Here is a 25,863-nt window from a genome sequence, read left to right as displayed (position 1 = left end):
TACATTTCGAGCCTAATTATCCTCGTCATTAGAGTTGTCATAAAGCCTCTTGCTGCAACGTATAGGTCTCTTTTTGTTTACTCTCTAGTAGACAGAATAATTTTTCCCTTTTTCTAACAGCCTTGTACACAGTTAAAGACATCACGTCTTTGCTCAGTCTCCTCCAAACTTCAATTGGTGTGATTGAGAAGTTTACAGTATTCTAGGACATAAAGCATCGTTTTGGCCAGTGGGCCAGGCTACAACCCTGCTCCAGGAAGAACTTCCAACGCTGAGTAACTTCCCCACAGCACAGCCAGCAGCCAGACACACCACCCTAAGGACGGACATAACCCTGATCTATCATGTACTTTTGTTCCTCTGGACTATCTCTAATTGCATAGCACCTTTAAGGCTGGTATCTAGAACAGGGCACACTCACTACAACTACAACCTTAATTCAAGAGTCAAAGTATTATTTACATCTTAAAAACTGCTTGAAGCCTGGGTGTGAACACGGGAAGAAGTTTTTGCAGCCAATAACATCACCTGCACTGCTGGTTATTTCTGACTCCAAAGTAACCCTACTGCAAGAGTAACACACTAGGAATTGTGACACTGCTCTCTTACTTTTAGTACTTCTGCCTTGCTCCCAGCAGCTTTAAAAATATGCACTATACATAGCAGAGTGAATGGAACAAATACATACTGTCCTAAAACACACAACTACGATTATTTCCAATCCCACAAATGTACCAGCCAATGGACCCATTATTGAAAGAAAGAGACTCACACTCAAATCTATGCTTAATTTTATTTATAACATTTAAGAAATATTAACATCTCAGGATATCTGGTTTACCATCTAAGTCCAGTCATAATAAGCAACAAAAAAGAAAACGTTAACCATGTTTCAAATGAGCATTCTTACATTCATTCCCCCCTGTAACGTAAAGAAAAGTGTTCAGCTTTCTTAAATTTATGTGTTTGACTAATGGAAAAAAAATCATTAAAAATGTCTTAACTACCAGGCATCCTGGTTTGTTAATTTTTTTTGTTGGCACTTGTGTTCACCACAATCAAGCACTCCAGTTGGTTTATTAAATTGTCCCTTTCTACCCAGAACTGTCTTTTTGTGACTTTTTTAAATTATTATTGTTATTATTTTGATGACGTTGTAATTGTTTTTTTAAACATCTGGATATGTAAGTTTGTTCAAATAAGTTTAAAAAGACAAGAAATCCAGGCTTGTCTGTCTGAGAAACTCCTTCCCTTGATAACCCACCTAATCAGATAACTGAAGGAAGAGACTTGCTTTCGTTTTTTTGAATATTAAGCAAAAATTCATTTTAATTAATTTTAAACTGAAAAAAGTACAGAAACACACTCTTCATTTGATGGTGTGCATAAACATCACACTCCATATATAGCAAAAATATCTTTTATTTATAATTTACATTTCAACAAATGAAAATTTTACATTTTTACATATACCATTAAATTTTCACGCATCTACAGAACTTTCACACAATGACACCTGAAACTGTGCAGGCAGTAAGAAATTTCAAATACAAAAATGTATTTATTAACCAAACAGTACCTGAGGCCCTGCCTCAGTTGGACATTTTTATTCATATAAAAAGTATTTGTCTTCCAGAATTAATACAGCAGCTCTTCTGTTAAAAAAAAAATCATACCTCAGTTTATTTAAACAGATTCCTCAGGTTCTGTTTTTATATCTGTAGATGTGGGTGTGCTCTCTTCTGCACAGACAGGTGGGGTGTCATCAGGTTCTTCTTTGATTTTAGGTGAGTCACAGGACTCTTCTGTTTCTTGTTTAACAATGTTCAACATTATATTTAGTGGATTTTCTGAAGGAGTCTTGCTGGGAGATGGTGTGCAATCGAATGACGATGTCTGCAAAGTTAAAGTAGTGTCAGCACATTAAAATGACAATTTTTAGCTTTTCATCCCTTTTGCCCTTTTTCAAAATGCAAACATGTTGATGGACAGGCACTCAAAAGCCAAACTTCTGCCTTACTGAGTTCCTAAAAAACCAAATTTATATTTTGAATAGCATTGTTTTTTTTCCAATTCCTTTGAAAAGTTACCACCAAGCAGTGATGAAATGCTTAACACGTTACCATGAACTGTTCCCTTCTATGTGCCCTCAGGGCAACTGTAATTCCCAAAGCATTAAAAACATCACACACACCAACACCCAGCTACTTGATTTTTACAAATTCCTAAGATTACACGTTACTCAACAATAAATCCATCAAATCATGGCTTTGCTTTGTGGCACACAAGCTGTCATGGTACCTCACAAGCAAAAATGCATCTTAGCTAATTCTGTATTATAAACTTGCCACACCCAAGGCCTCCAAGTCTTAGGCAAGAGAAATGGGCAGTACACTGAACACCTGTGCTCCCTGCAAAGTCAGAGATCAAGCAAACAAACTGAAAGCAAAATGCTTCAGAAAGTATGAAGAAGGATTCACTTACATTTTGATAATCTTCGTAACAAGATGGATGGTAAATCTGAAAAAAAATTGTTATATCTTTAAATACATAAAAATAAATTATAGCAATACCAGTGGTAATGAATAGAACACTGTCAATTACACATTAATACACAATTCATCTAGAAAAACTACGGTCTGAGCAGGCCAAGTATGATGTTAAATATACCTGGGAAAAGATTTTGTGATGTTTATTTAGGAAAAGTTATCATAGTGCCTGGTAAGTGCTGTGAATTAAAGAAGCCTGGTGAGTATTGGGAATTATTTGTGTACAGCTGCATACAGAAATAACTGAACCAATACCTATAACCATACATAAAGACATCCATTTTTCCTTTAGCTCTGCAGGATAAGGGAAGGCTAGTGAGCCCATACTAACAATACCAGGACTAGTGAGCCCATACCAGGACTTCAGGCACTTCTGAAGGCTGAGATATTTATGTACTTCAAAGCCAGGAAAACTATGATGGCAATCCTTCAGAAGAAAAAGAGCACTTGACCCGCCTTTCTTTTTAACCTATATTTCTTTGGATTTTTTTACTATAAATTAGTATCATATGTAAATAAGATCAGATTACCTTTTCATCTACTCTGATAGCATTCTTCAGGTGCCACTCTTCCTCTTCCTCATCCCAATACTGTTCAAATTGTTCTTGGCAAATTTCACAGCTCTGAAAAATTATTGGAGTAGCAGAGATAAAATGAAGTTATTGCAATTTACCCAACATGTGAACTTCAAGAACCTAGTAAGAGTCAAATAAGGCTCCTTTTTAATTAAGATAAATACATTAAGATTAGAACATAATCTTTCCTCCACACTTTAAAGATCACTTAAGAAAACCTTAATTAAAAATTGAGTATGTTTTGCAGACAGAGGAACGATCACCATCTGGCCCTGAATACTCTTGTCACTTGAGAAAGGTAAGCTTTGCCCTTTTAGCCAGAAGTCTGCAAAGCACTTTGTAACAATCTAATGCTGTGTTATTGTCATGTAAGACAATACACTACAGAGATTTAATTCATTTTATTTACAGCATTATCTTCTCTCTTCCCCTTAATCTGCAACTCAGGTCAAAAAAGGCAGAACTTTTAGATGAAGTACTAACATTTTTAGTACTTCTTGAAAAATAATCAACTTGGAGAACAAAGCACAAAACGTACCTTTTAAAATTAAAACAAAGGCCTTCATGGCTTGAAAGCTAGTTTCTTAGAGACTCAGCATGTAAAACTGAATCACAATTTTAACAGTATTTGTATTTGATTAGTACACCAATTCATCTACCAAAATAGAGCCAAAAAGCTCCACTGGTTACTTTATTATTGTGGTATTTCTTTCTCCTAATGCCCATCTTCTACCGAAGAAGGAACTTCTGCGTAAAAGTATCAAGACCCCAGTAAATCCAGTAATTATTTGAATGATGAAGGACCATCAAAGGAAAAATCACTTGCTCTACTTATTCTTACCATGGAAACATTCAGCAAATTAACACGCTTTACCTGTTTCAGTTTTGCCAAAACCACAGAATGCCAATGGGTGTAGATTTATTTTTAACTACAGGTGATTTATAATACTATCTGCCCACGGAAGCAACCATTACATACACAAATACATGACCTATGGAGTGGCTGCACAAAAGCCCAAGAACAAGATTTCAGTCTATATACAGTAAGAAGAATGCAGTACATCCCTCTGAAGAACCAGATGACTCTTGGTATCAGAACTGATAAAGGCAAGCTGAAACTTACCTCGACCGCTCCAGCTGGTCCAGCAGGGACACTCTGAAACTCCTTCTCTTTTGCAGCTTCTTGTGTCTTCAACACAACCTCTTCATGAGCTTTTTCAAAGAACTGGCTTTTAGCACGCTCCTCTAGATCTGCAATTTCTTCAAATTCAATCCAGTCCTAAGGAAAAAGTTTTCATTCACACTCAGACACCTCGAAGTATCATATTTAATCAATCTTATTTCGTTAAAACTGAAATGCGGCATTAGCACAGTGCACCCTTTCTGACAATGCTACACTTTAAAAAAGCTTTTTCCAAAAAATCCACTCCCCTTTGAATTCCATTCCGTTCTCAGTGGAATGAAAACAGTGCGCTAAACAGCTTCAAACTGTTCATTGTTCATCATAAAACTGCCTTTTGTATTCTGACAGGCATTTGCGGACTACTTGAAGTATCTAAGACATGATTGTTTACCACAGGCCAACTCCTGCGATGACGTAAATTTCAGCTGCAACCCTACACCACATACAAAGTAAAACATTGCAGCCTGTAATTTATCAACAGGAATACTGCATTACTTACTGTTAAACTGTAGTACCATCTCCTGTGTGTAATTTTCCTGCTAACATCTTTTTCTGTCCTATTCTGGCGATAATGCCAATCCAAATGATCTGCATAAACATCTGTCTGTGACGTAGTGAATCTCATTCCACATGAGTAACACTGAATTCCAGTGTACAGTCGATTTATAACACTATCATAACGCCTACAAAAAAAAAGATAAAAAAGGGTCTTAACATTTCTTTAAAAAGAGAAAAGTAAGAAGTTTCTCAGTAAGTTGCTTCGTCTACAACAGTAAGGAGAAAGCACGAATCTACTGCAAGGTTAAAGTACACAATATGACTACATTCTTCCTGAATTTCATAGCACCATCAACTTAAACATTCAAAAAACGAAAAATGGGCTCTTATTAACGATTCAAGAGAAACACGTTAATGTTGTGTTTCATGCCTACTAGCTTTTCTAAGCTAATGGTGCAGAAATAGTAATGCCTGCATTTGGTTCGGCTTTACAAGCTACCACAAAAGTGGTAAAATTAGAATCATAGAATGGTTTGGGTTGGAAGGGATCTAAAAGATCATCTAACTCCAAGCTCCCCCTGCCATGGGCATGTACACCTTCCACTAGACCAGACTGCTCAGGGCCCCAACCAACATAGCCTTAAGTACTTCCAGGGATGAAGCAACCACTGCTTCTCCGGGCAATCTATTCCACGATCTCACCACCTTCTCAGTAAAGAATTTCTTCCTAATATCTACTGTAAATCTGTTCTCCTTCAGCTTAAGGCCATTCCCCTTGTCCTATCACTACACACCCTTTTGAAAAGTCCCTCTCCAGCTTTTCTTGTAGCCCCCTTTAGGTACTAAAGGCTGCAATAAGGTCTTCCCAGAGCCTTCTTTTCTCCAGGCTGAACAACCCCAACTCTCTCAGCCTGTCTTCATAGCAAAGGTGCTCCAGCCCTCTTATCATCTTGGTGGCCTTCCTCTGGGCTTGCTCACAATAGGTCCATGTCCTTATCCAGGGACCCCAGAGTTGGATGCAGCACTCCATGTGGGCTCTCACCAGAGTAGAGCAGAAGATTAGAATCCCCTCCCTGACCTCCTTGTTACACATCTTTAGATGCAGTCCAAGATACGGGCTTCAATACATATAACCTGAAGTAACAACATGCACCTTTATGTAAAGGTAAGTTTTCCCATGTTAATTTTCCCTCTTCTTCCTTTTTTAAAATTTTACGAGGCTGACATCAAACAATGAAGGTCCGCTTAATCACAAAGTAACAGATAATCTTTTAAAAGCTTTCAACTGTCTTGGATTAACTATCTAGATACTGCCATGTTGTTATTCTTACTGTTAACTGATTCTACTATACGTACTGTCTAAGTTCTTCAACTATGAAGTTAGTGAGGTCTGGAACGTTTTGATCTTCATTCTGATCATCATCTTCTTCTTCAGCAGTTGGCTGGGCTGATGTTTCATTCGCTTCTGGAAAGCATAAAGATATTATTTTATCAAAACTTCTGTACATCATTAGAAAAAAATTATGTGCTCCAGAAAGTTATTTTTATTCAAATACTAATAAATACAATCTGACTATGTTAAAGCACAGGTGTGCAACAGCTAAGTCAGTCATCTTCTAACATTATTTTAAAAAAGCATAGAAGAAACCAAGTCAGAGTTTCAATTTAGGAAAACAGTATTTCACCTCAGTCTTTGGCACTGAAATTCAGTCTTCAGAGACACAGAAATATTTCAGAAGCTGAAAAGAACCTGATTATAATCAAGAACAAGTTACTAAGGCACAGCACCAAAGACAAAACTGACTGGTCTATATAGCTGAAGTGTACAAATTAAACAAGATACTACATATTTACTCCATCACATGTATTAAATTCCTTCCCAAAAATAAAGTTCAGCTTAAAAAAACCCACAGGAGTTCACAATATAATTTTGTATACTCATATTTACACTTGAGCTGGATAAACTGAATAGTTAGAACATAATGAATCTACATACGTGCTGAAGTGGAATCAGTTTTTGATAATTTGAGGATCCCTGTTTTCAGCAGTTTAGCAAACAATTCATTGACATCGACCTGTCCCAGATGGTTATCGGGATATGAATGTGGAAGGGCTCCTGGGGAAAAACACCAACGTTCAAGGAGGCAAAAGGTTAGCATCAGAAATTGACTTCACTTTCATCAGAGTATTTCACAACACAATTCTCCTGTTGCCATAATTTCTTCCATTTTTTTTAAATTGTTTATCAACTCCCTTTGCTTTATGTGTAGCATTTGGTTAATTTTTTCCCTTGCAACAGCTTCCTTTTTAATCTGTTCTGAAGTGCTGTCTAAGCTGGTTATCCATACACAGATATCTACTGGCCAGTGTTTATTAAAATGCAATATTGTCCTCATTTTATGCTTAAATATTTCACCAAAATTAATCTACTTCATCACCTAGTTTAACCATTTATGACGTTTTAGAAGCTTTTCATTACTAACCACACATACACTGGTAATGTTTGCACACCCTGGCAAATGCAGCCAGACCTACACAGACTGGTGCCTTCCAGAAAAATAGACCAAAAATGTGGGGGGGGGTTTCCAGCAGAACTATATAGCAAAACCACATGGTTAATGAAAACTAACAAAAGCCTTCAATGTTTGAGAGAAGTCCCTTAAGAGATGAAGGTGCTACAGAAATCACACCTACAGCCACCAAGAGGAGGTTTTTCTTAGCCCGCACAGACCTAGCACAGCAGGACACCACCAAACAGAACAATCCAAAAGAAATATAAGGAATTATAGTTACACACCTGCAGGATTCTGGACAAAACTTCCAGGATTTGGCAAATACTGCTGACCTTGGCCATAAGGTCCTGGTTGAGCAGACATGAGAGAAACCTGTGAAAGTAAACATGTAAGTATTCTTTGTACAATAATGCAATTATAACCTTACTTTTTACATTTTATTATTAGCTTCTACATGTTTCTCAATAATTTTACATATATTAAACTCCTTCAGGAGTGAACTGTGTCAGTTTGGTATTGAAAGGTCCACAAACTACTACATAATATTTCCCACATTTTCATTTTCCACTAGGAAAATTTCAGAACCTCTCCTCATTTTGCCTAACATTGCAACCCCACCCCCCCCACACCTTTTCTTCTACTTACTGAGCCTTCGATCACATTTTCAAAAATGGCATTTCCTTTTAAACTGCTCCATTTCACCAAAACTCAAAGAAATTCAAGGAACCAGTATATGTCTAATAACATGCCATGATTAATTCTCATCTAAGAACTGAACCAGCATCCACTAAAAACACACATCTTGAAAGCAAGATTTTTCAGCAAATGAGCTACAGTACACTTTAGATAGAAAAAGTTTTCATAACACACTTGTAATAAAAACGTTCGGGTTTTTTTTCCCTAATTGTCTGTTTTCTCCACTTATGAACTGTTTAGAATTTTACCCCATTAAGAGTTCTGCAGGACATTACCTGCTTTTGTACAATCAATTAACTCTTCATCTTTAATTTTTATCCCCCAAATGAAAAAATCCTCTTTAAAATCTCTACACTACTGAAAGAAATTACATCCTGTTCACCAATGTAAAGTATCATTTTCCCCTCCTGAAGAGAGCACTTCCAACAGGCAACAGCAAAGACAACTGAACTGATGAAGCAAGCTGGTACTGAGATAATTTTAAAAGACAACAATGAAGTTGAACAAAAATGTTCAACAATGGCTTTATCTCTCTCAATTCTCCCAAATTACAGGTATTTATTTAATAAACTGGCTTGTCAACAGTACTAACAGCTGCAAAAAGACAACAGAATTATTTTGGTCCATTCTGATTTCACACCTCTTAGAAAAATTAATCATGTATATTCACTAACATTATCTTTCATGCTTTATATAGAATTCACTTTTATTGAAGTCTAATGAAAACACCAAAGGCCTCCAATTACCTGGTTTTGTTTTCATGTCAAAATGAAATATGATAATTTCACTGTCATATTCTGAACTACAAAGTGATTGCAAACATCCATTATTTTGTTTAGTTCTTAAAAAAATATTCTTAAAACATAGCAATGCATGTCCTTCTTAAATTATCTAATGACTTTTTTACCTTGATAATGGCTTCCAGTCTGCCAGCTCTTCAGAAAAATAACCAATTTTTAGAGGAAGAAAAACTGCTAATTGTCTACACAAAAGTACTTCTGCAAGCAAACTATTTAATGCAATCAGTTCTTACCTGATTACTTCCCATTGGCATATTATTGAAATTTCCATATTGAGGACCTTGAAGACCTTTTTCATCGAAGTAATGTCCAGCTGCTCTCAGTGGGAAGTTCTGTGCTCCTGGGCCAGCTGGCCCATTGAAATTTGGTCCAGGTGAGCCATCAAATATATCAGGTCTCTGGAACTGCATTCCATGAGTTGGTCCATTGTAGCCCTGGCCAGGATGTTCAACAAATGGACCACCTTGTCCATATGGTGACATTTCTAGTCTTGAGGCAGGATGGTTGGCTACATTTTCAAAACGTGCACCTTGAAGGCCAAGGGGCAAGTCAAATCTAGAGGCTGGCTGGTGAGGTCCATCAAATCTTTGAGGTATGGCTGTTTCAAATCTTGCTTGTGCCTGTTGACCAGGTCCCAATCTTGGACCAGGTTGTCCATGAATTCCATCAAATCTTTGTAGTAGAGACAGCTGTCCAGGCTGACCATCAAATCCAGCTGCATGACAGCCATCAAATCTCGGACCGGCCCGACCCAGAGGACCATCAAATCGAAGTCCACCAGCTCCCTGGTGCACCGGTCCATCGATCAACCTAGGACCTAGACCTGGCTGACCATGTGGTCCTTCCAATCTCAGCCCACCACCTGATGGCCCATGTGGCCCCTCAAATCTGAGCCCACCACCTGATGGTCCATGTGGCCCCATAGGCTGACCATGTGGACCCTCAAATCTGAGGCCACCTCCAGGTTGTCCATGGGGCCCCAATGGCTGCAAATGTGGCCCATCAAACCTGAGGCCACCCCCTGGTTGACCATGAGGCCCCAAGGGCTGACCATGGGGTCCCTCAAACCTGAGAGCACCCCCTGGCTGACCCCGAGGCCCCATAGGTTGACCATGAGGTCCCTCAAACCTGAGACCACCCGAAGGCTGACCACGGGGACCCTCAAACCTCAGACCAACTCCAGATCCTTCAAATCTAGGACCACCTACAGGCTGCCCTGCAGGCCCCTCGAACCGCAAAGGCCCAAGAGGTCCCTCAAACCTCAGTGGACCTCCTCCACCAACCTGTCCTGGGGGTCCTTCAAACCTCAGGGCCCCTGCCAGCTGCCCCGGTGGCCCATCAAATCTTAGGGCTCCAGCTCCTCCTGCTCCTGCCAGTGGTCCATCAAACTGAGATGCACCTGCCCCCACCAAAGGCCCCTCAAATCTCATAGCAGCCTGTCCAGGTGGCCCATCAATTCTGGAACCTGAACCAGCAGCAGGACCATCAACAAAAGGACTTCCTTGTCCATCTACTCCAACCCTTGCAGCAGCTGGTCTAGGTGAGCCATCAAACAGAGGTCTGTCTTCCATTAGTGCACTTATCCTTTGCTTTGCTTCAATACCTCCAAATCTAGATCCTGGACTGTCTGGAAATGGTGCTTTCTCTGGATCTTCATACCTAGCTCTTTTGAAACGTTCACTGAATGGTGATCTTGGTTCCTCTCGAACACCTAAAATAACCCAGAACAAGTCAGATAGCCACGCACTAAAATGTTGCCAATTACTTAACAAATACAAAATAAAGCAAAATCACATACCAGCTTGCCCAAGAAGCTGTCTTTCTTCACGATTATCAAACCTGCAGAGTGCATCCCCATCAATTTTCTGGAACTCTGTTGTGCCTTTCCCCTGTTGCCTGAGAGCATCTCTAAATTCATCTGATTCTGCCCAGCTGTCATAAGGATCGGAACCTCTTGCTCCTTTAGTAGCACGCTGTTCTTCAAGTCTTCGTCGACTCTCAAGTGGTGACAGGTTATCAGCAAAAGGCCTCGTAGTGCCACTTACAGGAGAGTGTCTCCTTGATCGTTCTGCAAATGGTTCTTTTCTGTCAAACTGTACTCCACGCTTGGCTTTTGCTTGCTCACATTCTATTCCAGAAAGCAATGCATCAGGTACATGATAATCCAAAATATCTTCAGGATCCAACAGATCAAGCCTTGACAGTGAATGCTGAACTTGTGTCCTTTTTAGTTTAGCTTTATGTTCATAGTATGTTAATTCTGCATCTGATAGAAGAGGTTTCTTTTTCAAACCACATTTTTCCTCTGTAGGGCTATCCCAAACATTACATCTGTGCTTTCCTTCCTGATATTGGAACAGCTGTCGAATCTGATGAGCTACCACGAGGAACTCATCTTGTGTTATTTCACCAGATGTTAAGCTGTCATTGGCCTATAACATAAAGTTAAAGTTTAGACTTCCAAAAAGAGAAGAAAAGAAAACCATATTTGGGATACTTCTACGCACCTTCTTAAGTAACTCTCTCTTGCTTGCAGATGTCAATTCTTTCGGAATCTGTAAATTGGCATCCACACTTAAACGGTGCTGCTGCTTTGGTGCTCGGGGTGATAAAATTCCTTTAGCAGCAGGCCAGTTTTCCCTGTGTCTTTGGTGAGGGGATTTACCAAGTGCTTGGTGTTCATCATTCTGCTGTGAGCTGAAAAAAAGAATGCAAAATACAGATTATGTCTTTATTCAGAACATAACTGTTACATTCCTACTAGAACTGATCATGGCAAAACATCACTATGGCCTCAGAATCTAAGTATGCATCATTTCCAGATTTCACCAGCAGAAACAAGTTAAACTTATCAATTTTAACAATCTGAACACTGCCTCCCAAAGCCAACTATACTGAAGCCAACGGGAGAATTTCCACCGACTTCACACAGAAGTTGTTTAAAAGACAGTAACTTACTTTTTATTTTCTTCCCAACCAGATTTCCACCTCTTGCCTGATTTGGATCCTTGCCAGTTTTCTGCATTCTCCTTTGGATCTGGAGAAGCTTTTGTAGAATGCTGGGTGGTTGTTTCTTGGGGTCTTTCCTCTTGGGCTTTCTTCACTCTCCTTGGATCTCGCACCTCTTGTTTAACATTTCTCTTATTAGAACTTCTTTCATCTCTTGCTGCTTGTGCGCCTTCTTCAACATGAGACTGCTTAGTGCCTATCTGACGTATCTTGCCAATTTTAGGAGTTGATGAAGTAGGAGATAAACTCCTAAGTCTTCTTTTAGGTGATCTCCTCTCTCTTCTTTTTGGAGAATGTGTAGATGGTGACCGTGCCTTAGGGGAGCGTGATCGTGACCGTTTTCTACTACTTGATCTTCCCTGTTTTCCACCCTGTTTTTCTGACTCCTCTGTAGTTATGTCTTGTTTCTGAACTGCACCATTAATCACTTTATTTCTGCTCCCCACTGGTCTATGTTCACATATTTTATGCTCCTCTTTTTCCTTTTTCTCTGTACTTCTCCTCTTTTCTTTGACCTCCTCCTCTTTGCCCTCCGACTTATCCTGAAGATGTCTTTTCAGTCTTGGATCCCGCTTACTAATGTCAGACACTTTACTGCTTTCACATTCCTGGCTTTTACTGTCTTTAGTATCAGGTAGCTTATTTTTCAAAGGGGATGGTGACTTAGATTTTGCTTTAGACTGGTCAAGTTCTTTCTTCTGTGTTTTTTCACTTGCTCTTGATTTTTCTGACTTTGTAGAGTTCTGTTTTTCACCCTGTGTTGTTTTGTTTGCCTTGGTATCAGACTGGCTGGTCACATTCGGTGAAAATTCTTTCCTATGAGATTGATCTTTAGTATGTGAAGAATGCTGACCCATCCTATTAAGTCGAGGATCCCTGTTTACTATTTTAATATCATGAAGTGGAGGACTTGGGGATGGTTTGTTTTTTTCAGATTGCACAGCAGTCTGATGAGGCGGTTTAACTGTCATATGAGGTGTGGGAGACATATGTTGCTTGGAAGGTGCTGGAACTGAAGCTATAGTAGATGATCCCTGCTGAACACTAAGAGATACAGCCTGAAATTGGAAAAAATACATCATTAATATGCATGCCACAACTCCTACCCAGAGGTGCTCATATTCTGCCTCAAATACAAAACTGCAATAGCAAAGTCTTGAAAGTTATGAGATCCAGCCATTTAACTGAAAATGACCCATTAACTGCTAATTAATGGATCATTATTATTCTACATTAAATCACAGTCATAGAATATGCCGAGTTGAAAGGGTCTCATCAGGATCCAGCTCCTGGTCCTGCAAAGGAAACCCCAAGAATCACACCACGTGCCTCAGTGTTGTCCAAACGCTTCTCAAACTCAGACAGGCTTGGTGCTGTGACCACTTCCCTGTGGAGCCTGTTCCAGTGCTCAGGCACCCTTTGGTGAAAAAAACCTGTTCCCGATATCTAACTTAAAACTCCCCTAAGTTAGCTTCATGCCATTTCCTTGAGTCCTGTCACCGGTCATGAGTGAAGATATCGCGCCAAAGAGAAAGCATTAAAGCATTAAAATAATGCAGTATCATTACAAAAGATCAAATTCAAATATAATGCAAGATCAGTACTACAAAATCAATATTGCAAAATATGTAACTTAGGCACACATTCTAATTACAGCATTGGCTCTTCTATATAAACCACATGCTCTAGGCAACTCAGCTGCCAAGTATCCCTATTTTCAGACTTCTACACTTCAAACATGCTTTATTTTGGTATTGTCAACTGTCAACATAGCAAGACTTTCAACTAAGAATGTAAAACAATACAGCTTTAACCACTGTCTCTATACAGCAGCATCAAACCAACCTGAGATAGTGAGGAAACTGACTTTATTTACAACAGGCTCTCTTGTTCTTTAAGAATAAATATATTTGAGAAAGCCAGGCTTGCTGTGAGACACAAGAAGAGGTGGAAGATGAGGACCACAGTCATCATTTTGAAGAGAAGTTAAAAACAAAACGAGGAATTTCACTTTTTTTTTTACCTGTAATTTTTAAGGGTTTTAGGAAACAAAAACAGTTCAGGAACCCCAGATTCCCCTGCACTGCTCTTAGTAGTCCCAAAACAGCCACACTTGCCTAATATGAGGAAAAAACAATATGCTGTACTTAACAGTACAGCCAAGTACTGTCCAAAAGAAACTGAGACCCAACTATGAAAGTTTCAACTATCCTACTCACCAACTGTGCTTTAGTCTGTTCCAGCTCCAGCTCTAGTTTTTTTTGCTGAAGTTCTAACAACTGCTTTTGCTTTGCAAGCAATTGCTGCCTGATCAGTTGCTCCTGTGTCAAATTCTTTTGTATTTCAGGAACAGCTGGAGGAGTAGAGGCACCAGAAGTGACAGCAGAGGTAGGTGCAGTAGATTCCTCTGGCTAAAAACAGAATTTAAAAAGTTACATTTAAAACCCTGATGGAATCAACTAAACCCATCTTCTTTCAGTGTTATGATCTGGGACTTAGTTTGTATAGCAGTTATAATTCGCGGTTTTTTGCCCCACAACAATTTGCCTGCTGTGACAGGTGTACATCACTTAACATAAATTCATCAATGTTCCAAAACCTAGAATACAATTTTGAAATACAAAAAATAAACCCTTCAAATATTCTGAATTCATAAATTTCTCTTACCTGTCTACAAAGGCCAGACACTTAATTCTTAATATACTAAACTGTCAAAAAGCAGTATACAAACAATGAAAACCACATGTATTACCATCTGTTCTTACAGCAGGCAGAAAAACTTACCGATTTATTTAAAAACTTAGGATTCACATGGATGCTAGAAGTATTCACATTTGGGGGCAGAGGTTTAATTGGCCAGGCAGGATCTAATGAGTTGACTCTGACATCAAGTGCATATAGTTTCTTCAAAGGAAAAATATCATCCCATGTGGAGCGTAATTTAAATAAACTTTTCCTAGTATTTTCATCCACCTAAAACAATAAAACAATTCTATGGCTTGTTAAGTTAATATAGAACAATTTCTTTAACTTTTCTGTAGAACTTAAGATTTCATTAATTTCCTATTTCTATCAGCAGTTTGCCATTTTAACATATTGAACTTGCTACACAGAATTTATAATCAGTGCAGATCATACATCTCTACCAATGGGATCAGTAACAGACGCTCAAATGTGGAATTGTTGTTTCAAGGCCATTTGAAGGTTTTATTGTATTACCATTCTCTGAGAATTTTCTTTTCCATTAGCAAAATTCTCATTTTACTGGCCCAATTTCTGTGGAAAAAAAATACAGTAACAAAAATATTGAAAGGCAATAGCCTTTTGAGACATTACATTATTCAAGTGTTTGTGCTGAATGGAGTATGACAATGACAAACAAATCAAGAAAAAACAAACTCTGAAGAGAAAAGGTGTTTTACTCAGCAGTTTAGTCACTGAAGGATTTTTTTTAATAAATGCAATAAAAGGGGTATTAGCTCAAATGAAGTTAATTATTATTTCTGTTCGACTGCAAAATTAGACCCATCTGTGAGTCACAGACGAAGCATACTTGTAGGACCAGAGGCCCATTTTATCTCTTCACAAACAACTAGGTTTGGATCATCTCATGACAGCTAATTGACAAATTTACAGTAAAGCAAAATTTAGGTAATCTCATAACTTGAGTAGTTCAATAAACAATAAATGAAAAACATTAGAGGACAAATGTCAAAATCCCAATTCAATCATTTAAGTATTGCCTATGTAAGTGATTTTTGCTGAAGTTTTATTCTTAAGATGTTACAGCAAGACGTAGAATAGTCTGGAAAGTTTGGAGATTCTTCTGGGGAAGAGCAGGAACTTCAATAAAAATAATTAATACTTAGCAATTGAAGCATGCCTGTATACAATTATCAATAAGAGTACGAAGTTCACTGCAAAAAGGTGCAGAAATGACTGAGCACAAAGTTTCTGACCTCGTCAAGCGTCTAAAGATACCTTAGTGACCATTTACTGATAAAACGAAATTTCTAAAAATATCTGTGCTGGAATTCTACTCACACCTTTTAAAACGAACAACTAAGCTATTAGAAATGACTGCCACTTTACACATTCATTTAGTACACATTAAATAGCTCTAGTTAGCTTAATAGAGTGTTAACATATAAAACTCTGAAGATTAGTTATGATCCAGGGCGTCACTCAGCTGCAACATTAAACGCAACTCAGGATAAGAGCATTTACAATTTAACTGAAAAAACAAGTAAATCTACCTATCTACTCTAAACAAAGGAGTTTATATGTCTTCTACAGTAATGGCAACAATCTATTCCTTACTTTATCATGCACTTTATATCTGAAAATCATATATAAAGCATACTGGGATCTCAGATCCTTGCTGATATGTAACGATAAATATGCAAAAGCTCCATTCATCTCACTCGTATGAGATGCCACTTTCTTATAACATACAAGAAACCACAGAAGTCAGCCCTTATTTTCTGATCCAGCTTAAACCCATTCAAGTCCAGCCTTTCAAAATTTGGACTTTGATTTGAGTTTCTCACAGAGGAATACGCACAATTACTTCACTGGGTTTAGAGATTAAGAGCCAAAATTAAAAGATATGGCAGCAGCTTTCAGTGTTGAATGAAATTAAAACACCTATTTATAATATAATATAATATAGTCATGCATTCTAAGACCCTTTCCCCCCCACACTCCCAGCATTTTTTTCAGACGAATAAGAACCAGGTGTCAGTACTACTTCAGTTTAAGCACTCATCCTGCACAATGTGAATTATGTAAATCAGACAAATCTAACTATAGGAGAGAGAAGCTTTGAGAAATCCACAACAAACTGATTCTCAGTCTATTCCTGGCATAAAGACTATTAACTATCTTAAAAATAAACCAACAATTCATAATTAATTGGTCTATACATTACAAAAAGTCCATCCAGGTAAGCAATTGATAACCAAAATACTGCTAGTAAAATCTTGCCTGGATAGGAAAATTACAGATGTTTATAAACCAAATTAAGTAATACTTTGCATCTTTCAGCTAACGTGTAATTTACATGCTTGACAGCAAAAAGAAGCATTCATAGTATACAGTACTGAGATTTATAAAAACCAATCAAATTTAGTTTACCACCCAAGAAAACCCAAACCTGAAAGCATGTATTTATTTTACCAGGAACAAGCTTTGCTTAGAATACAGTACTTTTCTGAAAATGTATATACCTTTTCAAATACACAAATAAATGTTGCAACTAGGTTTTTAGTAAATGCAGTGAGATACTCTCTTCCCACATTCTTGACAATGGAATCCATAAGGTACATAACGGGGAGCTTCTCTGACGCAGGAGCCTGGAGTAATAAGAAGAAACTGAGAAGTTTAGTACAACAAAAACATATTTTAACCTTTTCAAATAAAGGGATTACCAATCCCAGAAATACACACCTCTCTTTCTGGTTGCCACTATAAACACCAAGGGATTTGGTGGGATTTTTTGTTTATACAAAAATTTAATCTGAAAAAGGGACACTCAGTTCAAAGTATAATGCAGTGGGTCAATTACAAAAAAAAAAAAAAAGGAACACCTTAGGTTATTTTGTTTGCATGACAAAGCCTTGGAAAAAGGAAAAAAAATAGAGGAAAAAAGCAGCCCCCAAGACAGTATTGCCACTACTGTACCGAGTGTAACCTTCCACTTGAGAAAGTAACTAAGCAGGAAACCACCGTATGCACTTCAAGGAACTTCTAAAAAATTGTTTTTAATTAAAACCTCCTGGATGTGTTTTTCTGGATTTCAAAGAACACAAATTAGACTTCCGGCAAATAGCCCAAATTAGTGAACTTTTGTAGCTGTAGAGTATACGTAGAGCATCACAGCCTTTTCTTAAGCTACACGCAGAATAGGTTGCAACTATTTCACTGTAATCCAAATGGACAGAGCAAGGAGTCCCATTCTCTCTCGGCACTTGCAGGTGGTGACGGTTCAGATTTCCAGAATGCATGCAAAGATGCACTCAGAATAGAGTTCAAAATCCAGGAAAAACTCGATCATGTAGTCGACCAGGTAAGTGCACAGACTAGGTCTGGAACTGCAATCACCATTTCCACAGACGGGAGTCTTCAAACTCTGGACACGTCTTTGTTACAAGAGGAGGCTCACTTTTTGTTGCTGGGGTTTGGTTGGGTTTTTTTTAAATCCTTTTTCAAAACTCAAAGCAAGTTTGTGCAATAGAAGTGTGGTGACCCTGGACTGCTACAGCCACTTCTAATGTACAGAAAGCTCTACTGGACCAATAAAGTGATTTTAATGCCTACCAGTGGCTTTCACAATGCAGAAGGCACAGCAAAGTTCCAGAAAACATCAGTAAGTACGCAGGCTTGCTGAAGAGGACAACATGGACAACACAAGCTGTGTGTGTTCACCATGATCCCCTTAGAAGAGCATCCACTTGTAATTCTCTAAGTCCCATTCACCATCCAGTAAGGATAAAACCAGAACAGCTTCACATACTGCTCATTTTAAACAGGATAGGCTACTAGGTTAATTAACAACACCTTACTCCGCAGCCCCATTATCCAGACAATTGTGTAGAAGAGCACTATTTTAGATTTAATTCCTTCCCTTTTGCGTGGTTCACAGAAGGGTACCCACTCAACAAGATTTTACGTGGGCAAATCACAGTGTTTCCTCACTCTTAGAGGTGTATTATTTACCATAACCTGAAACTTATTATTGAAGAGGGCAGAACTCCTTGTTAATTGGGGGACAGAGGGGGTGCACTACCTTTGAGCAGATTGAAAAAAAGGTAGAAAGAGGCAGGTGGTGCCTTTCATACATATAACAACAGAAAAATCAGCAAAGTTAGGTAAAACTAAGTGCAGCACATTGAAAGCCAATCTTACATTATGACATAATACTGATCTGTAAACAACCTAATATGCAAGTGTTAGAAAAAAGGCATTGCTCTAGTCTCAGAAATCAAAGACTGTGGGTCTGGAGCTATTTAAAATGTCTGTGGAATACTGGTTTCTTCTTTGAAGTAGTCTGCACAATGGCACATTAAAAACACTACTCCAGTTCCAAATGCCTTCCTTTATGAAAAAATGACAGCGAACCATTTCTGACTTTTAGTCAGCTATGTTAGAGACACAAAGAGCTGTTTCAGAAGTACCTATGCCTGATGGCTACTCACACGGTATTTTATATTCTTCCATTTCACCCATGTATGGGAGTAGCTCATAGTACTCAGCTGAGCTCCAAGTTTGAGATGCTGGGGAACCATTAGTAGCAAAAGCACTATAAAAAAGTTTAACTGCCCCTTTCATCCTACTTCAGACAGTTAAAAGCAATTATACACAGAAGCACCATAATCTACTAAGGAAGCCTACTTCAAACTATGGCGCAGATTTAAAAGCTTAGCAGTGTCCCCTGCTCCAAATGTAAGCTATTCAGGCGTCAACATCATAAGAACTGTGACTTAAATATGGTTGGAATATTTAAGTCTTCTCTTCTGGAAATGGTTATTATGTCAAGGTATCTAGCATGTATTTCAACAGCTACAAAAGGGAATCCCAGACTGGAAAGCATTTTGTTTTCAGGAGGTCTATGCAATACCCTCTAACAAGACAGATCCCACAGGACACTAATCAAAAGGCAGGGAGGTGCCGCATAATCACCAGAACACAGAAGAACACTAACTCTGAGCTCATCAGCATAATATTAAAGACTTCATTATAAAACTCCCACTGTCCCTTCAAATAACGTAGGAAAGCTATTGTTGGAAATGTGTGGCTCTTTTTTATTAGTTTCCTAAAAGATTTCAAGTTTAAAATAATATCTGGCAATTGAACCCCGAGTCACAAGCTTGTGCAAAAATTTGTTTAAAAAAAAAAAAAAAAACAACTTTGTATACAAAATGGGTCTTGGAAACAAATTCTGCACTATACAGTGGTAAATAAAAAGACAAATGCATATTTCACACTTTTTATTTACAAATTTTATAATACCAGTCACACATTTCAGAACCATTTATTTAATTGTAAAGCAGACCACTCAAGTTTTACACTAAACAAACTGTCTCCAGGCAACACTTTTTAAAAAGTGGCTTAGTAAAGGAGATCACTTTCCCAGAAACAACTAAAAACTTGCCTTGAATAAGCTACAGTCACAAACAGTAACTAGGCAAAACTAACCATTGATACAGGTTTTAAGACATCTTTTTAAAAAACCCCCACACTTCAGGGCAGGTTCTAAATCACCCAGAAATAAAAAAAAAAAAATGACAGCATTGTTATTCACCACAAATCATTTTATACACATCCACTGCCCTTTAGGAGATATAATGGTGAGAGCTATTAGATTATGAGGTCACCTCCCCAAGGAATGGCAAAACTCAGCCACTGGCAGCATTTAAAACTAGACTGGAAGAGGTCTGTGGCATACTAAAAAGACATCCTGCGTTGATAGAAAGATAGATTAAGTAACTTAGGAGATCCTTCCCTCCCCCATCATTAGGTAGTACAATTCTCACCATTATAAACCACGATTTAAAGCCAAAGGAAAAAAGCCTTTTAACACCTGAGATCAGAGGGAGCAAGGGAAACAACGAGGGAGGGGTGACTGGCACCATGGGGGATTGAAAGAAGAACCCTTTTCTTACAAAATGCTCATTAGAAAGGTGCTGTAAACCCCTATCCATGTGTAGTGGCTGACTGATGTCAGCAACTGCCTGGGCTGGGCTCAGAGGGAGCCTCCTCTTTCCCTTTTTATATCATGTGCCTTTCAGACGCCATGTTAGGATCCTACAGGCTGCTGCAGTTTCTACAGTCAGGGACAATTTCTTCTTCCCCATCCTCAACCAATAAACTTCTCTAGCCAAAATATATTAAATATGCACACAACACTAACGTTACTCGGGGCACATACCATCTGAAAGCCAAAGAGACTATCCCAAGCCCTCAGAATTGTCTCTAATCAGTCAGAGCAAAACAACCCCACCACCACTTCTCTATCCGGAGAAGATGGCCCACAAACTTTTCTATACGATAAGGATGCCCCCCACCCCCCAATTAATCTCTCACAGGGACCGCACTGGGTAAATGGCCTTAACTGATACTTAAAGGTCACTATATTTAGCCCTTCAGAAACGGACAATTTGCGTTCTATAAACTTAATATTATTTCCCTTTAAACTACCCCCCCAAGAAAAACCCAACCCTCCACGAGACCTCCCGACTCAGGCCCTCTCTAATGATTGCAACATTCACCTACTGTCCAAATCGCCTAAATCCAAGGGTTTAGACACCAGATTCGGACCCCGAATCCTGACTCCATATAGGGGGAAAGCCCAGCTCCAAGGGCGCGGAGGTGCAGCTGCCCAGTCACTGCTGGGCCGCCATGTTGTGCCTGCTATTTACACGGGGCTCGCACCGCGAGCCACACTCCCCTCATCTCGCAGCTTCTCCTAGGATGAGTCCCAAACCCCTCCCTAATCCCAAAGGGTGGTGTGGGGGCTGCTCCCCTCCCTCGAGTCCCCTGCTCCCTATGCAATGGGGCAGTAGAAGCAGCAGCCTTAAGTTTAGCCATGGAATAAGGAGCCCTCCCCGCTCCCGGCCGCCTCGCCCCGTACACCCTGATCCCATCTGGGAGAGGCTTCCTTCTTCCGCCTGCTCCCCCCACGGCGACCCCTGCCTCCTGGACCCATCGGAGCCCCCGACACCCTCCAGCTCTGTCCAAATCCTCTCCCTACTCGCCCCCTCACTACCAGGACCCTCCCCGGCACTACCTTCTGAGCCCCCCGCGCCGCCCCAGCCCAGCCATACCCACCCCGTCGCCGGCCTCCTCACTCCGCCCGGCCTCCGACCGAGCTTCTCCCTTTCTCTCTCGCTCCATTTCCCGGCCCTCGGGCCCTCTTGCCCACCCCTGGCTCCGCTGTGTCCCCCTGTCCTCCTCGCCCCCCTCTGCCGCTGACCTCCCCTAGGCCGCCCTATCCCGCTGCCCCGGCCGGTCCCCCCAGCAGTATAGGTAGGAGTAGTAGTCGGTGGAATATAAAAACCTTGGCGATTTGCGCCTCGATCAGGGAGACGATGTCCTTGGCGAAGGGCACGTTCTCCTCGGCCAGGATGGTCAGCATGTTGATGTGCGGCTTGCTGTTGAACGTCAGGTCCTCCAGCGACGACTGGTAGTCGCGGCACGCGTCCTCCCGGGCCTCGCTGCTGCCAGCGCTGCTCTCCGGGGCCGACATGCTGCTCGGACCAGGACCCGACCCACCGACCGACAGCCCCCTCCCCGCGATTCCCCGCCGCCGAGCGATGCCGATGCCGCCCCCCCGCCGCTGCCGCCGCTGGGCTCCTCTACCGCATCTTCCGCGCCGCGACTCCCGCTGGCTGCGCTGCTGGTGCCGCCGCTCCTCCGGCCGCCGCCGGCTCAGTCTCGGCGCTCACAAAATGGCGGCGGCGGGCACGGCTCGCGAACCGCTTCCCGCAGCCGTTGCGTCATGTGAAATTGTGCTCGGGAGAGGGGCCAGGGCCTTGGAGGGCCCCTTTTGTTCGCCGGTCGCGCCCTGATTGGCTAGCGCCCCGCCTGCGCGGCTCGCCATTGGCTCGCCCGTCAGCACAGCGGTCTCCGATTGGCTGGCACCGCCCTTCCTCCCCACTGACGGGCTCCTGCGCTCTGGTCCCGCTCTCGCACTCGCGTCCCGACTCGCCATTGGCGGCGCGTCTCGGCCCCGCCGCTCCCGTCCCGCCCTGCCTCTTCCTCCCGCCTTCCTGTGCCGCCCTCAGAGCTGCTTGGTGCTCCCGGCGCAGTCCCGCCTCCCTGGCCGGCACGGCCCCGCCCGCCGATGGCTCAGCCTCCGTAAAGCTCTCCTCGCCCAAGCGGCCGCTTCCAGGGACAAGGTTTTGTTTATTGGATGGGAAGTGACAGGACTAGGAGTAGTGGCTGTGAACTAAAACACAGAGAGTTTCACCTCAACATGAGGAGGAACTTTTTCACGTTGAGGGTGGTAGAGCATTGGGCTGCCCATGGAGGTCGTGGAGTCTCCCTCTCTGGAGACATTCCAAACCCACCTGGACACTTTCTGTGTCACCTGCTCTAGGTGACCCTGCCTTGGCAGAGGTGTTGGACTAGATGATCTCCGGAGGTCTTTTCCAACCCGAACTATTCTGTTTCTGTAATGCGTCCGCCTCAGCAAGCGTCCCGGCCCTCCCTGTTTTTCTGATGCCCTTTCTGTCTTCCACCTTTTAAGTAGTCCCCCCTCGCACCAGTGTTTCAAGGTCTAAACAGAGCCAGGAGCCACAGGAGTGAGCTACTAATAGGGGAGAACTAGAGAGAAAAGTAACAAAACTTGCCCTTCCTTAGTCATGAGATTTGCCCAAAGGTATCTCTTTTAAGTGAACTTGCTTGCAAAGCGTTTTCAGGTATAGCCATTCCTTCCTCCCCCCGTTGCATATTCCTTAGTGACTGTGGGGAATTGTCAGCATTTGAAAGCAGGCAGTGGGTGAATGCTTCATTAAAATACACTGAAAAAACACATGATGAGATTATGTTAAAGTGTAAATTACATATATATGTGGATATTCATATATATTCTGCAAATGTAGTGGAAAGATAGCAAAACCGAAAACCTGACCAGCTTCTGGTAAAAGCTGCTGTTTGTAATTTTATCCAGCTGCAAATATATTTTAGTTTCTGTCTTCATGTTTGTATCCCCTTTCTGAGAAACAGGGAAGGCGGGGACATGAAATGCAAAAACAGCTTTTATTTGCCTGTTGAATTGCATATTCATGTTTGTTCCTGTAAGCCTTGAAACACTGTACTTTGAACACACCACCTTTACAGTGTGTCACCACAAGATAAGAAAATAAAACTGAAGTTTCTGTGTCTGGCTGACCAAAGCTGGAACTGCAAGGCCTCTTCTCAGCATAAATATTAGCAGCTATTTGAAGACCCCCTGTCCATTAATAATATTAATTATGTACATCCAGTTTATTTAGCAAAAACAGTACATACTGTTCTGCTCCTAGGGGAAAAACGTGGGGGCGGGGAATTGTTTCTCCTCCTCAAACCACTGTGTTTGTAAGTTAGAATGCTCGTTTGTACTAATTACAGGAGCAAACCCAACAATATAAGCAAAACTGCCTTGATGAAGATGTCATGTGGTCCAAGGCCACCCTCAAAATCAGATTTGCTGTTTACCGATCAGGAAAGGACTGATGTGATGCAAAACAGTTTGCTACCCTCCAGAACACAGTCTTCCTGAGGCTGAGTACACCCAGTGTCCCTGAGCAGATCTAGTGTTTTAGTGTATTATTAGTTTGTCTTTACTAGTCTTCATGTGAAGCCAGTGGTACCTCAGCAAGGTCTACAGGTTGTTAGCAAGAAGTTGCCCGTGAGGTCTCCATGCTGATGAGTTGTGGGAATGCTCTGTGCTCTAAGCAATTTTTGAAACAACTCATTAGGAGTTGTACAGAAATGCCCATTGAGTCTATCCTTGGGCACTCTAATGAAAAGTTGTTTATTATTACAGGACTTGTGTTGTACCAGCAATGTGTGCAGAGTGTGAGTTTATCTATGCCTGCGTAAGCATGCCTCGTACATGTGAAACCACCTCCTAGCAAAAGAAGAGCTTTGCTGAAAGCATCACTTAGAAATGCTTCTGGTACAGCTGTGTCCCATTGCTTCTTACAGCTTCTTACAGCAGTCCCATTGCTTCTGACATAGCTGTCAGATAAAGTTTGGATATTTGGGTTTTGGTTTGTGGGTTGGTTTTTTTTTTTTAATAGATGCAGCTACGGGTTTTGCTGGTATAAAGCCCACTAAAAAGCCTCCAGACCAGACCCACATATAGCCCACATGACTTGAGCATCACCAGCAATTGGTAATTAAAGATGTTTTGCTGAATAGTCATGGAATTATAGTACTATATAACAAAATATATCAAGGAAAGATACCTTTCAAGGTTTTATTACATTCCAAAACATCTGCAGTTGAAAATACTCATACTTCTGTTCATGCTTGAGATTATTTTTCTTGGGAACTTTCATAAAATTACTTTAAGCTGCTTTATAGCTAACCAAGGATAGAAAAAGGAAAGGATCTCTAGGCACCCAGAAATGTTCTTGCTACTTTTCATTCTGGAAAAATAAAAAAAAAAAAACCTAATTGAAAATGCATCTTTTTTGTCATGTTAGGAAAAGGAAAACACAGACACTAAAGAAACAAACACAGTGTAGATTTTTAAATATTGGTTTAATGAGATGTAAATTACCCCTCTGTATATGAGCTGAAGTCCTTTGTTCTCCAGCCAAGATTCTCTTAAGGAAGTAGACAGTGTTTCTCAGTGGGCCTCCCAAGGGGTGCAAAGCTTTATACTCTCGTCAAGCCTTCAAAGCAACTCCACTGTCATCAGCCTCACACACTTCAGTAGCTGATTTGTAGAACAGCCTTAACTAGAAAGTTTGCCAATATAGTTACAGTAGAAGACCTGGTAAACCCTCCTAGAGGCATGATCCAATTTAAATTGCTTTTCTAACTGTCTATTGCTTATACCAGAACTGCAAAGGATGTTTTGCCACTGAAACTACACCTGTGGATTTTTGACAGCCAGCATAGCTGTATTGATTGGTGAATGTTGTTTCAGTCCTGGTATTGCTAAATCAGCAAAACTTTTAAAGATAAATCAAGCCTCCATCGTCTGCCGGCCAGATTATTCCTTGTCTAGGTTACACAGGTCTCACACAGCTTCCCTCACTTTTATTCACCTTTAGAGTTGTACCTTGGTGACCTCTGAACTAGTAACCACAAGCCTTTTATAACAGGATTATCTCCTGTTTAGAGCTAAGCATCTAGGTTGCTCTGAATGTGAAGAGCCTAGTTTTCTTCATAAGGTCAAAATGCAGGAAATGCTGGAGTTGCAGATTTGTGGAAGCACAAAAAATTTCAGCTTGTTTTTCCAGTATCTGATGGTGAATAGAGATGAATTGGAGATGCTTGATGAAGGAACCATCTACTAACATTTCAGTACTTTAAAAATTCTGG

The 25,863-nt window shown here is 40.6% G+C and overlaps 1 protein-coding gene across 2 annotated transcripts; it reads right to left on the bottom strand.

The window, feature by feature from the left end:
- Positions 1 to 1,541: 1,541 nt before the first annotated feature.
- On the bottom strand, positions 1,542 to 22,102 carry PCF11 (PCF11 cleavage and polyadenylation factor subunit). Of its 2 annotated transcripts, none has more exons than XM_051779194.1 (16): positions 21,881 to 22,102; positions 17,052 to 17,177; positions 14,608 to 14,796; positions 14,043 to 14,234; positions 11,773 to 12,881; positions 11,322 to 11,511; positions 10,613 to 11,246; positions 9,048 to 10,525; positions 7,603 to 7,690; positions 6,802 to 6,921; positions 6,162 to 6,270; positions 4,807 to 4,990; positions 4,248 to 4,403; positions 3,080 to 3,172; positions 2,485 to 2,520; positions 1,542 to 1,896 (listed from the first exon to the last, which is right to left on the bottom strand). In XM_051779194.1, the coding sequence occupies exons 1-16, from the start codon at positions 22,067 to 22,069 to the stop codon at positions 1,687 to 1,689; spliced, it is 5,103 nt and encodes a 1,700-aa protein (XP_051635154.1). In that variant the 5' UTR covers positions 22,070 to 22,102; the 3' UTR covers positions 1,542 to 1,686. The 2 variants fall into 2 exon arrangements, with proteins under 2 accessions (XP_051635154.1, XP_051635155.1); XM_051779195.1 differs by having other exon boundaries at positions 6,162 to 6,267.
- Positions 22,103 to 25,863: the final 3,761 nt, after the last annotated feature.

This window comes from Manacus candei, unplaced genomic scaffold (genome assembly GCF_025592945.1).
Source record: "Manacus candei isolate 608988 ecotype Guabito, Panama unplaced genomic scaffold, ASM2559294v1 h1tg000014l, whole genome shotgun sequence".
NCBI lineage: Eukaryota > Metazoa > Chordata > Aves > Passeriformes > Pipridae > Manacus > Manacus candei.
This window is presented reverse-complemented; position numbering and strand designations above follow the sequence as displayed.